The 12,388-nt window shown below is 35.5% G+C and overlaps 1 protein-coding gene across 3 annotated transcripts in view; it reads left to right on the forward strand.

Moving 5' to 3' along the window:
- Positions 1–11,834, forward strand: part of NCK1 (NCK adaptor protein 1) — a 71,304-nt gene extending 59,470 nt beyond the window's left edge. For all 3 annotated transcript variants that reach the window (XM_077752342.1, XM_077752341.1, XM_077752344.1), the window contains 2 exons: positions 6,327–7,039; positions 9,944–11,834. In XM_077752342.1, the coding sequence (XP_077608468.1) occupies positions 6,327–7,039; positions 9,944–10,138 (908 nt within the window). In that variant the 3' untranslated portion in view covers positions 10,139–11,834. The remainder of the gene's footprint in view (positions 1–6,326; positions 7,040–9,943) is intronic.
- Positions 11,835–12,388: the final 554 nt, after the last annotated feature.

Here is a 12,388-nt window from a genome sequence, read left to right on the forward strand (position 1 = left end):
CTCCAATCCCATTGAGTGGTCACTCCCCATTACCCTTTCTCTTTATCCTATGGCAGTTAATAATCTACTTGCTGTCTGGATTTACATTCTGGCTATTTCATGTAAATGGAATCATACAATACATTATCTCTTGTGTCTGGTTTCTTTCACTTGGCCTCTTGTTAAGGTTCATCTGTGTTGTATGTAGCATGTGTCAGTGCTTAATTCCTTTTATGGCTGAATAATATTCCATTATATGGGTATGTACTATGTTTTATCTGTTACCTATTGATGGACCTTTGGGTTGTTTCTACCTTTTGGTTTTTGTGTATAGTGAAGCTGTGAACATTTGGGTAAAAGTATTGGAATATATGTTTTCAGTTTTTTTGAGTATATACCTAGGAGTGGAATTACTAGATCATATGGTAATTATGTTTTTAATATTTTGAAGAACCATTACATTGTTTTCCACAGCAGTTGTAATATTTACTTTTTGATCAACAGTGTAAGAGGGATTCCAGATTTTCCATATCCTCACCAACACTTGGTATCCCCGCCCCCCTTTTTTTTGGTTTGGTTTGGTTTGGTTATAGCTATCCTAATAGGTGTAACGTGGCATTTCATTTTGGTTTTCATTTGCATTTCCCTGATGACTCATGATGTTGAACATCTTTTCATGTGCTTTTTGGGCATTTGTGTATCTTTATTGGAGAAATGTTTGTTCAAGTGCTTTGTCCATTGTTGAAATAGGTTCTTTTGTTGCTAGGTTCTAAAAGTTCTTTAGATGTTCTGGATATATTCTGTAATATTTATTTATTTGTTCATTTATTTAAGAGAGAGGGCACAAGTGAGCAAGGGGCAGAAAGAGAAAGTGGTGCTCATCTGGGCTCACACTTTAACCAAAGTGGGGTGTGTGCTCATCTGAAGCAGGACTCATGCTCACCTGATGTGGGACTCAAACTCATGAACTGTGAGATCATGACCTGAGCTGAAGTCAGATACTTAACAATTGAGCAACCCAGGCACCATATTTATTTTTTATTGCTTATACTTTTGGGGTCAAATCTGCACAGGTTATGAAAAATTTCCCCTCTGTTTTCTTCGGAGAATTTTAAAGTTTTAACTCTTTTATATTTGAGTATTTGATCCACTTGGAGTTAATTTTTGTTTGTGAAATAGGAGTCTAACTTCATTCTTTTGCATGTAGATATCCATTTCTCCCTGCACCACTTGTTAAAGAGACTATTCTTTCCCCCATAAGTGGTCTTGGCACCCTTGTCAAAAATCAGTTGACCACAGATGTAGGAATTTATCTCAGGACTCTCAGCTTTATTCTGTTGGTCTATATGTCTGTCATTTTGTGCAGTACCACACTGTTTGAATACTTTGGCTAAGTTTGAAATTAGTAAGTGTGATTCCTCCTGTTCTGTTTTCTTTTTTTAAGATTGTTTTGGTTATTTGGTGCCCCTTGCAATTCCATATGAATTTTAGAATCAGCATTTTCATTTCTGCAAAAAAATATTGGAACTTTGATAAGGATTACATGGAAGCTATGGATCACTTTGGTTAGTTATTGCCATCTAAAAACACTAAGCCTTCAAGTCCGTAATACAGAATGTCTTACCATTTTTTTAGGTCTACTTTAATTTCTTTCAGCAGTACTTTGTAGTGTTCAGTATTCTGGTCTTATATTTCCTTGATTAATAAACTTAACGTATATATTTTATTCTTAATGCTATTATAAATAGAATTGTTTTCTCAATTTCCTCTTCAGATTGTTCACCGCTGCTGTATAGAAATGCACCTGGTTTTTGTGTGTTGATTTTGTATCTTGCAACTTTGCTAAATTTGTTTATTCTAACATTTTTTGTGTGTGGATTTTTTAGGATTTTCTCTATATATGATTATGTCATCTGCAAATAAAGATTATTTTACTTCTTCCTTTCTTGTTTGGATCTCTTTTATTTCTTTTTCTTGCCTAATTGCCCTGGCTAGCACTTCTAGTACAGTGTTGAATAGAAGTGGGTAAAAGGGCATCCTTGTCTTTTTCCTGATCTTAGCTTTAAGTCTTCTACCATTGAGTGTGATGTTAACTGCAGAGTTGTTGTTGTTTTTTTAAATAGATGCCCTTTATGGTGTTGAGGAAATTCCCTTATATTCCCAATTTGCTGATAGATACTCTTTATCATGAAAGGATGTTAGATTTTATTCATTGCTTTTTCTGCATCAGTTGAGATGATCATGTGGATTTTTTCCTTTGTTGTATTAATGTGGTATATATATATAATACTGATTTTCATGTCTTGAACTACTTTTACATTCCTGAGACAAATCACCCTTTATCATGATGTACACTCTTGTTAATATACTGTTACATTGTTTGCTAGTATAGATGAAACCTGCTTTTGCAAATTCCATATTTGTGAATTTGGCTACTTGTTAAAAGTTACTTATAAGCCTCAAATTGATAATTGTGTTGCTTTTGTGGGTTTATGCAGAGTGGCAGAAATTTTGACCTGCCTGATGAACATGTTGCCAGCTAAGGTTGAACAAGGTGATGCTCTGCCTTTTTGTTTCAGCTCTCATACTGTAAATAAGTGTCCTTATGCAGTTTATTTAGAGCCATGAGTTTTGCATTGCTGTGCTTTAAAAAAAAAAAAAAAAGTCTCCATATTGTAGAACTGTTAGTTTCTTTCATTAATTCTATCAGTTTTTGCTTTATATGTCTTGGAGCTCTCTTGTTAGGTGTGTGTAATATTTGTGATTATTTTTCTTGATGTATTGACCCTTTTATCAATATATAATGTCTTCATCTTCTGTAACAACTTTTGTCTTGAGGACTGTGTTGTCTGACTCTAATATAGCCACCCCAGCTCTCATGGAATATCTTTTTCCATCCTTTCACTGTCTGTTATCTCTGGATCTAAAGTGAGTGCTTGTAGATAGTATAGACTTCGATCTTATTTTTAAATCCATTATGCCAGTCTCTGCTCCTTTAATCCAGTATTTTAATTTATTTACATTTAAAGTAATTACTGATAAGGAAGGCCTTCTGCTGTTTTGTTCTTTGTTTTCTATAGATCTTACACCTTTTCTCCCCTCAATTCCTATATTACTGTCTTCTTCTGTAATTGTTTTTTTTTCCTGATGTACTATTTTCCCTTTTCATTTCTTTTCTATATATGTTTTAGTATTTCCTTAGTGATTACCCTGGGGATTACAATTTAACAGTCAAGTTTGAATTAATGGAAATTTAGCTGGTATGCAAAACTATTCCTTTGTAGTTCCATTTTTATACATTGTGTGCCCATTAACCGAGATTTGAAATCACTGTTTTCTACATTTGTATCTTAAATCATATAAGAAAAAAGGATTTACAAGCCAAAAACTTAATACTACTGGCTTTTATATTTATGAATGGAGCTACCTTTACTGTCGTTCTTTATTTCCTCATATGGCTTCAGGTTACTGTTCAGTGTCTTTTCATTTTAGCCTGGAGGACTTTATTTAGTATCTCTTGTAGCACAAGTCTGGTATGACAAACTCCTTCAATTTTTGTTTATTTAGGAGTGTGTTAATTTCTCCTTCATTTCTGAAGGACAGTTTTGCTAATTATAGAATTCCTGGTTGACAGTTTTTTGTTCTAGCATCAGATTCTATCCTCTTACTAGGGTTTGTTGTTGCTTCTAATTGTGCATTGTTGTTTGCTTGTTGAGTGACTTTTCTAAACTGTTTTTGTAAAGTCTATATTCTTTGTCATGTGTGGCCTCTGAAGTTGGTGTTCTGTGTTTTCCTTCCCAGGGTTTTCAGTCTGTTCCTTATCCCCAAGGTACTGCACCAATGAAATGATTTCAGTAAAAGAATGGGAATGTTCCAGGTCCAATGAAACCAAGACAAGCCATTGTGCCAGTCCTTCAGGTGGCTGCGACACAGGTTGAAATCCGCAATCACAATTCTTTGAGAATAAACTCCTTCTGGCATGAGGAATGCCAGTTGCTGTCCTCAAAGCCATTGTGGCCAGGCAATTTAAAATGCCACAGCATTCTCTTACTTCAAAGCAGCAGCTGTTTTCACTAAGGCTTGCCCTAGCTTTTGTAAGTTTTTCTGAGTTGTTTTTTTTTTTTTACTAGATTCCACAGTGCTGCAAAAGTTTATTCTGACAGTACCTGGCAACTCATTAATCAGTTTTTTGGATGGATGGAGCCCTAGAATTCCCTATTCTGTCAGAAATCCCTGATGTGAGGGTTTTTCAGGTTGATATCATGAACACCACAAGTAAGGAAGTTGGGAGGGAAGGAGTTGATTATGGGTATGGGAGAGGCTAGTTTTATTTGGACAAGAGTGTTGTACTTGAGGTGCTAAGAGTACAGTCTGGTATATGTATAGCAACGTCTGGAATTGTAGTGCTTGATTTCCCAGAAAGAGCTTGAAACTGCCAAGAGACCTTGGAACCTTCTATATAGAAGTTACGGAAAATGAAAGTGTAAGATTTCCTCAAAGTAGAGAGGAAGTCAAGGCACCGTATCTTGGGATGCACTTTCAACTATAAGCAGTCATTCACTTTTTTATCCAGCAAGCATTCACTCTGTTCCTATTAGTGGGTACTGGAGATAAAAAGGTACTAAGATATAGTTTTCTAGTTTTCTGCCTTCAAGAAACAAGTATGATACAATTTTATAACAAGGTTTAGAGGAGTCCAGATGGATACACACAAGAATATTTAGTCAGTAGGGAATGCAGGAGACTTTCAAGGAAGTTAAAAGAACAATAGAGTAATCAATCTGTGAACTTGGTTGCCACATAGAGAGTTTGTAAAGAATGAGGATTTAAAAGGTACTGATTTGGCAGTAAAGAAATGACAGTGTTTTTATAAGAATGGTTAAATGGGTAGTTTTGGTAGAATGGTCGAGATTAAAGGACCAAATCAGATCATAAGACGTTAGGGAGTGAGTTGCGTGAGTGGTAAAGAAGTTGAAGGAAAAAAAGGAGATACCTTTTTAACAATTTTTAAAATGTTTCTTTCTTTTTTGAGAGAGAGACAGAATATGAGCACGGGCAGGGGCAGAAAGAGAGGGAGACACAGAGTCCAAAGCAGGCTCCAGGCTGAGCTGTTAGCACAGAGCCTGACACGGGACTCGAACTCATGAATGGTGAGATCATGATGATGTGAGCTGGAGTTGGACACTTATCTGACTGAGCCACCCAGGTGCCCCAAGGAGACACCTTTTTAAAGAATGGTGTAGTTCAAAAAGAGTAGCAGAGTTGAAGTAACTTTATTTTGGAATAGAAGTGATGTGAGTATGATTTTAGACAGTAGAAGAGACTAAGAAGGAGGGAAACAGGGATGGCCAAGAGTCCCAAAGTGGCAAGAATGATGGTATTTAAGAACCCAGAAGGATCAGAGGTTGAAAACTTGTAAAGAGTCTCAAAGAAAAAGAGTCAGGGTAATAAAGAGTTTTAAGATAGGGAGAAGGTTTGAGAAATTTTAAAAATGCCTCCATTTACCCAGTAAAAGCACAACACAAAATCATGTGTAAGAAATGATAAGCAGTGAAAACACATGACCAAAGTTGATGGTAGCATACATTTGGGATGATAGTACTCTTTGGTGCTTTTCTCACCTCTTTCAACAAATACATTTATCATGTACTAAGCACTATCTGAGATTCTTGGTGTTATATCTGTGAACAAAGTAAACAAAACTTCCTGTCCTTTAAGAGCATACATGTGAACAGGGTGAGGGAAACAAACAAGTAAATAATGTATTATTTTAAAATAAACATAATGAGGTAAATAGAGCAACATGGATCTGGGAACTTAGAAAGCAAATAGAAGGATTATCCAGACATAACTACAATTTTATATTGTATATCAAGTTGTGATTTGTTTTATTTCTGTACAACTATTTGTAGAATATAGGTTAATAAAATAAGATCATAATGTGGGCTTGGTGGAGCCTTCATGTACTTACATTGTAGATATGAGAGAAATAATCTATATTTACATTTGGAAGAACTTCTGTTAATTTAGGAACACTGTCATTATGGTATACAGATATTTCAGCACCTTTGGTGAGAGAAAAGATGAGAAGGTAAACTGTCATATAATAACTGCGTTTATATGTTTGGTTATGAAAAGAGAATTTATGAAGAAAGTCAAAAGGTACAAACCTCCAAGTATAAATAAGTCGTGAAGATGTGAAAAAAAGAAAAAAAAAAGAAGAAAGAAATTTGTTACCTAAGTTTAAAGCCTTAAGAGAACTACTGAGTTGAAGATATGAATAAATTGGGTTTTTGGATTATCATTGTGTTATAGTCTCTTCCTATTACTCTTTTTTATGTCAACAGGCATTGGAAAAGTGAAAAGAAAACCTAGTGTGCCAGATTCTGCATCTCCTGCTGATGAAAGCTTTGTTGACCCAGGGGAACGTCTCTATGACCTCAATATGCCTGCTTATGTGAAATTTAACTACATGGCAGAGAGAGAGGATGAATTATCGTTGATAAAAGGGACGAAGGTGATCGTCATGGAAAAATGCAGTGATGGGTGGTGGCGGGGTAGCTACAATGGACAAGTTGGATGGTTCCCTTCAAACTATGTAACTGAGGAAGGCGATAGTCCTTTGGGTGACCATGTGGGTTCCCTGTCAGAGAAATTAGCAGCAGTTGTCAATAACCTAAATACCGGGCAAGTGTTGCATGTGGTACAGGCTCTTTATCCATTCAGTTCGTCCAATGATGAAGAACTTAATTTTGAGAAAGGAGATGTAATGGATGTTATTGAAAAGCCTGAAAATGACCCTGAATGGTGGAAATGCAGGAAGATCAATGGAACGGTTGGTTTGGTGCCAAAAAACTATGTTACCATTATGCAGAATAATCCGTTAACCTCAGGTTTGGAACCATCACCTCCACAGTGTGATTACATTAGGCCTTCACTCACTGGAAAGTTTGCTGGCAATCCATGGTATTATGGAAAGGTCACCAGGCATCAAGCAGAAATGGCATTAAATGAAAGAGGGCATGAAGGTGATTTCCTCATTCGTGACAGTGAATCTTCGGTAAGTCGGTTCTCAAAGGTAAATGGAAATAGAGCGCTGAGTAGTAAATAAATAAATAGAAGATTGGAGAGATTTAGTTGCTTCCCTAAAATTAACCAGGTGGTAAACTTAACATGTTCGGAAGCTAATGTCAGTGTTGTTTCCAACCATATTTATTTTGAATAAAATATCGCTCTAGCAGTGATACCTCACTGGATTCTTTTGCCTTGTTTAAATCTTTGGGTCTTGCATTTCTGAAATATCTTCTGTTGCATTAAACTGAAAAATGGAGAAAATTGAACCCTAGATTAACAGTGCAGTAAACTAAACTGGGAAAATGTGTCTTAAATTGCATACTGGATGCGCTGTCATCCTTATAGTAAAGAAAAATCCATAAATTAAAACAATTCAGATTTAAGTTTCTTCATAAATTGGCTATTTGGAAGTTGAAATACACTTTTATTATTTACCTGAAACACCTATTTTATTTTATTTTATTTTTTTTATTATACATTTTTAAAAAGTTAATAGTTTTTATTTGCATTTTTTTTTTTACAAATAGTTTATTGTCAAATTAGTTTCCACATAACACTCAGTGCTCATCCCCACAAGTGTCCTCCTCCATGCCCATCCCCCCTCCCCCCCACATCCATCAGTCCTCAGTTTTTGTCAGCATTCAAGAGTCTCTCATGGTTTGCCTCTCTCCCTTTCCCCCACCATTTCCGCCCTTCTTCTCCCCCTTGTTCCTCCGTCAAGTTCCTCCTAATCCTCCTATATGTGCAAACATATGATATTTGTCCTTCTCTGCCTGACTTATTTCGCTCAGCATAACACCCTCAAGGTCCATCCATGTTGCTACACATGGCCAGATTTCATTGTTTCTCATTGCCATGTAGTATTCCATGGTATAGATAAACCACATCTTCTTGATCCATTCATCTGGTGATGGACACTTAGGCTCTTTCCATGTTTTAGCTATTGTGGAGAGTGCTGCTATGAACATTGGGGTCCATGTGCTCCTATGCCTCAGCATTTCTGTATCCCTTGGGTAAATTCCTAGCAGTGCTATTGCTGGGTCCTAGGGGAGTTCTGTTGTTAGTTTCCTGAGGAACCTCCACACTGTTTTCCAGAGGGGCTGTACCAGTTTACATTCCCACCAACAGTGTAGGAGGGTGCCCGCTGAAACACCTATTTTAATACTCAGTGTATTTGAAATGCATTTACAATAAAAGATATTGTTATTCTAGCACTAGTAAAACCATAAAACCGTAAAAATTGAAAGAAAATAATTGTGGGCTCTTGGTGAGGATATTAGAAATTTGATGGTACTCAGTTTCCCTTTAAAATGGTCTTTCTTTTTTCCTTTTAAAAGAATACCACTAGGCAAACCATGAGACTCTTGAATGCTGACAAAAACTGAGGACTGATGGATGTGGGGGTGGGGTGATGGGCACGGAGAGGGGCACTTGTGGGGATGAGCACTGAGCACTGGGTATTATATGGAAACCAACTTGACAATAAACTATTTGTAAAAAAAAAAAAAAAAAAAAGAATACCACTACTTTTCCACTTTTCAGATCATTAGTATTGGCTTTATTTCTGTGTATCTAGTTGTACAAAAGTGAAGATGTGATTGTGTAAAAGGCTGAATGAAAGAAGAAAACCTGTCTGGTGTGAGTGTGTGCACATGCATATGATGTGTATATATTTATGAGAGGGAGGGAGGAAAGAAGAGGGAGAAATTGAGGCTAATTGGACATTTGATGGAAGTTCAGGAAATGTAACCTCTCAGGAAGAGCAGGATTGATGATAGGGACGAGTGGTGGGATTTGTTTTCTGTTAGACTCCTGACCTGATCCTGCTTTCTAGGACAAGCAGTGGGCCAGAGGGGTTAGGAAGGGAGTGACCATATGTATAGGATATTTCCAAGAAGCCCAGGTAATAAGTAGTAAGAGCAGGTAGTAAGAGTAACCGTATGTATAGGATATTTCCAAGAAGCCCACTGTTCAAAACTTTGGCATTAACTATATAATTGGAGGCTTTAAGACTGTTCAGGAAAGTGTTAGATTAAAAAAAAAAACAACAAAAATCAGAAAGTAGCTTGATTGCAGAATATTGTGTATTTTTTGTGGTGGGTAATTGAGCATGGATATTAGCCAAAAAAACACCATTATGTTTAGCAGTAGAATTTTTAAAGTAAAGGTCTCATACAAGCATATTTTGTTTGACCTGAGCAATGTTTTTGAACATTTGAATTTGTTACCATTATTTAAATATTGAGATTTATTATAAAAAATCAGTTGACAGACTTCCTTTTAAAATTGCAAGGCCTGCCAACATTGCGCATATTCCAATAAGGCAACAATCACAGCTAAGTGGTCACCTTCTTTAGATTGGCCATGTACTGTCATTCCTCCTGTCTATTCTGTGACTCGTTTACATGTCTTTTTCCCCTTGTAGGCATTTGAGTTTATGATTTGCTCATTAATGTCTGTCAGCTTTGAGAGTTCAGAGCATTATCTCAGCTTGTCTGTAGGATAACTACTGTTATCCTATGTTTTCTCATGTGTTACTCCAGTAGTCTGACAGGAGAAAAACTAGCTCTTGTGTCTCAGATGTTAAACTAAGATTTGCTCTGGGTGTTAGGGCATATTATTTAAGGGACTTTGGAGTCTGACTGCTTGCGTTTGAATACTGCTCTCTTGTTAACTAACTAGATGGATGATTTTGAGCAACTTAGCTTCTCTTGGCCTCGATTTTGTCATCTCTAAACAGATTTATTTGGAGTTGTAAAGGAGATAATCTATGTAAATAATTTAGCTTAGAGCCTTAGTAAGTGCTCAAATTTTAGCTATTATTAGTTTAATAGAAAAATGGTAGTAGATGTCTTTCAAAATGTTTACCCCACCTGTTTTTTTCTTTTAGCCAAATGATTTCTCTGTATCACTAAAAGCACAAGGGAAAAACAAGCATTTTAAAGTTCAACTAAAAGAGACTGTCTACTGTATTGGGCAGCGTAAATTCAGCACCATGGAAGAACTTGTAGAACATTACAAAAAGGCACCAATTTTTACAAGTGAACAAGGAGAAAAATTGTATCTTATCAAGCATTTGTCATGATGATGCTGACCAGAAGTGACTGCTACACAGCTATAATTCATCATGTAATTGAAGACTGAGAAAATGTCAGTCCAGTCGTGTTTGATTGGAAATGCTTTCTAACTCTACATGAGAATTGACTATAATACATAAGTATTTTTATTATAACTCAGCCCATACATATATACTACATATGCAAAGCATCTGCACAAAGTAATTCCTTATCCTTGGTCTTCTGTTTTATTGTTTCCTTTGCTGTTTTTCTCTTTGCTTCTAATATTAAGGTTTTATATTTTGAGGAAATGATGCAGCTCAGAAGTCTTTATATGGAAGAATTTATTGGTTTTTTTTTTCTTTATTTCCTTGTAAGGGCGCCATGTTAAGTCACTTCCGCAACAATTTCTCTTCATATAAAATTATTATATCAGTATATGACATATGCTAAGATAAATTTCATGGAGAATGTTGATCTTTTCTGTGACTAAATAGCAATAATAAATGGAAAATTAGAAATTATTTTCAGGTATTTGTCATAAGCCATTGTAAATATCAAGTATGTTGTGTCTCCCATTTTTAAAAATTTATTCATTGTCTTCATTGTAAAGCAAAACAAATGGGACATGGTTAGAAAATGTATCTTGTAGACTTTTAATTTACAGCTGTTGGAAACAAAAATCTCTGATTTTCTAAGATTTTTTGAAGGGAGTGCTTCTTTCTTAACTGGTTATTCCGGAGAATAAAACAGTGTCTGAGATATCTAGCTTTTCAAACTATAAGTGGATGCTTTAGTGTAATTTATTTTTCTCTATTCTTATTTTACCAAGGCATCTTGTTTTGGGGTATATCTGTATCAGTGTGAAAAAAAGCCGTGGCCAAATATTGGGGAAATAGGAGGCAATGAGTTACTTGGTTTTCCACCTGTGAACATCAGTAATTTCCAGGCATGGTATTTCTACTGTTTTCATTTCCTCCTTTTAGCTCTGAGTTTTGTTAACTGAGACACTAAACTTGATTATACCTGAGGAAAAAATGGGATGTGCCAAATGGTTAGAGAAAGTTATTTTTAAAATCTTACTTTTGCAAGGGTTTCTGTTAACGTTTTTTGTTTACTAATAAGCAAGAAGTCTGGGTGTATAGATGGGAGGTAACTATGGAGTATCGAATCTACTTCTGCAGGTCATAGAAGAAAACAGCTGTATTTTGTGGTCTTCGCTCCTCAGCCCCATGTTATTTTGGAATTTAAATTTAAGCAAAGTAACCTTCAATGTTTTAATTAAAATACTTACTAAAGCCATATAACATAATAGGAAATCATACAATTCCCCAGTGCTGCCTAAGCAAATGAATGTTTCTCTTCTTTAGTATGTAATAGATGAGCATTTAATATACCAAAATTTTGATGTTAACATTGAAGAGGTCTACTTCATGAGGTTTTTGGTTTTGTGTTTTAAAATTTATTTTAAATATATTTTATTCTTTAAATCTTAAAATCATTTAAAAGACTTAGATTGCCACTGGGTGGCAGCCCTGGCTTCTTCCATTAAGCAACGGGAGTCAGCAAATATAATTAAGACATCGATGTATAATTTTTCATTTTCATCACATCACTTTTAAAAGCCCTTTAGTTCATATTTCATTATCTTTGTCAATCTCACTTTGCTTATTAAGATGGTTATTAGTGGAGAAGTGTAATGGAAATAAAAGTCTTGTTTATGTACCTTTTTTGCTGTAAAATCACTTTAATAGAAATTGAGAATAGTTTTAAAAGTGGTTGTAAATGTGACTAGGTAGTAAAAATCTTTTTATTTAATTTTAAACATTTTATGATGCTTTTTCTCCATTTTCCNTTTTTTTTTAAGAAGAACAATTAATACTTTGTATCACAGTCATAAAGTATTTACAGGAAACTCCAGTGAGCTTATGTTAAGGATTTTGAGAAAGCAGCTAGGAATGGAGTAGCACTGGAAGTAGATTGCACATTTCTGTGCCACAATTAGATTTATAATAACTGTAGAGTTCCCAGATAGCCCCTATGACCATGTTAACAAGCACTGCATTTATTCATCTTCCAGCTCATCAGAGTTGGGCATCTGGTTGTTCAACAAAACAAAGCTTGAACAGCATCCTTTGAGTGAGGCAGGCAGAGCAGGCTGTAGAACTCTTCCATTTGTCAAGTCAGGCAAGAGAAAAACCTATTCCATACAGATATAAAAGGTATCCTCATACCTGTAGTTTCTCAAGTCCAGGTGGCTGCAAATGCCAGGGAGTTGA

The sequence above is a fragment of the Crocuta crocuta genome, unplaced genomic scaffold, assembly GCF_008692635.1.
Source record: "Crocuta crocuta isolate KB4526 unplaced genomic scaffold, BGI_CrCroc_1.0 scaffold580, whole genome shotgun sequence".
Taxonomy (NCBI): domain Eukaryota; kingdom Metazoa; phylum Chordata; class Mammalia; order Carnivora; family Hyaenidae; genus Crocuta; species Crocuta crocuta.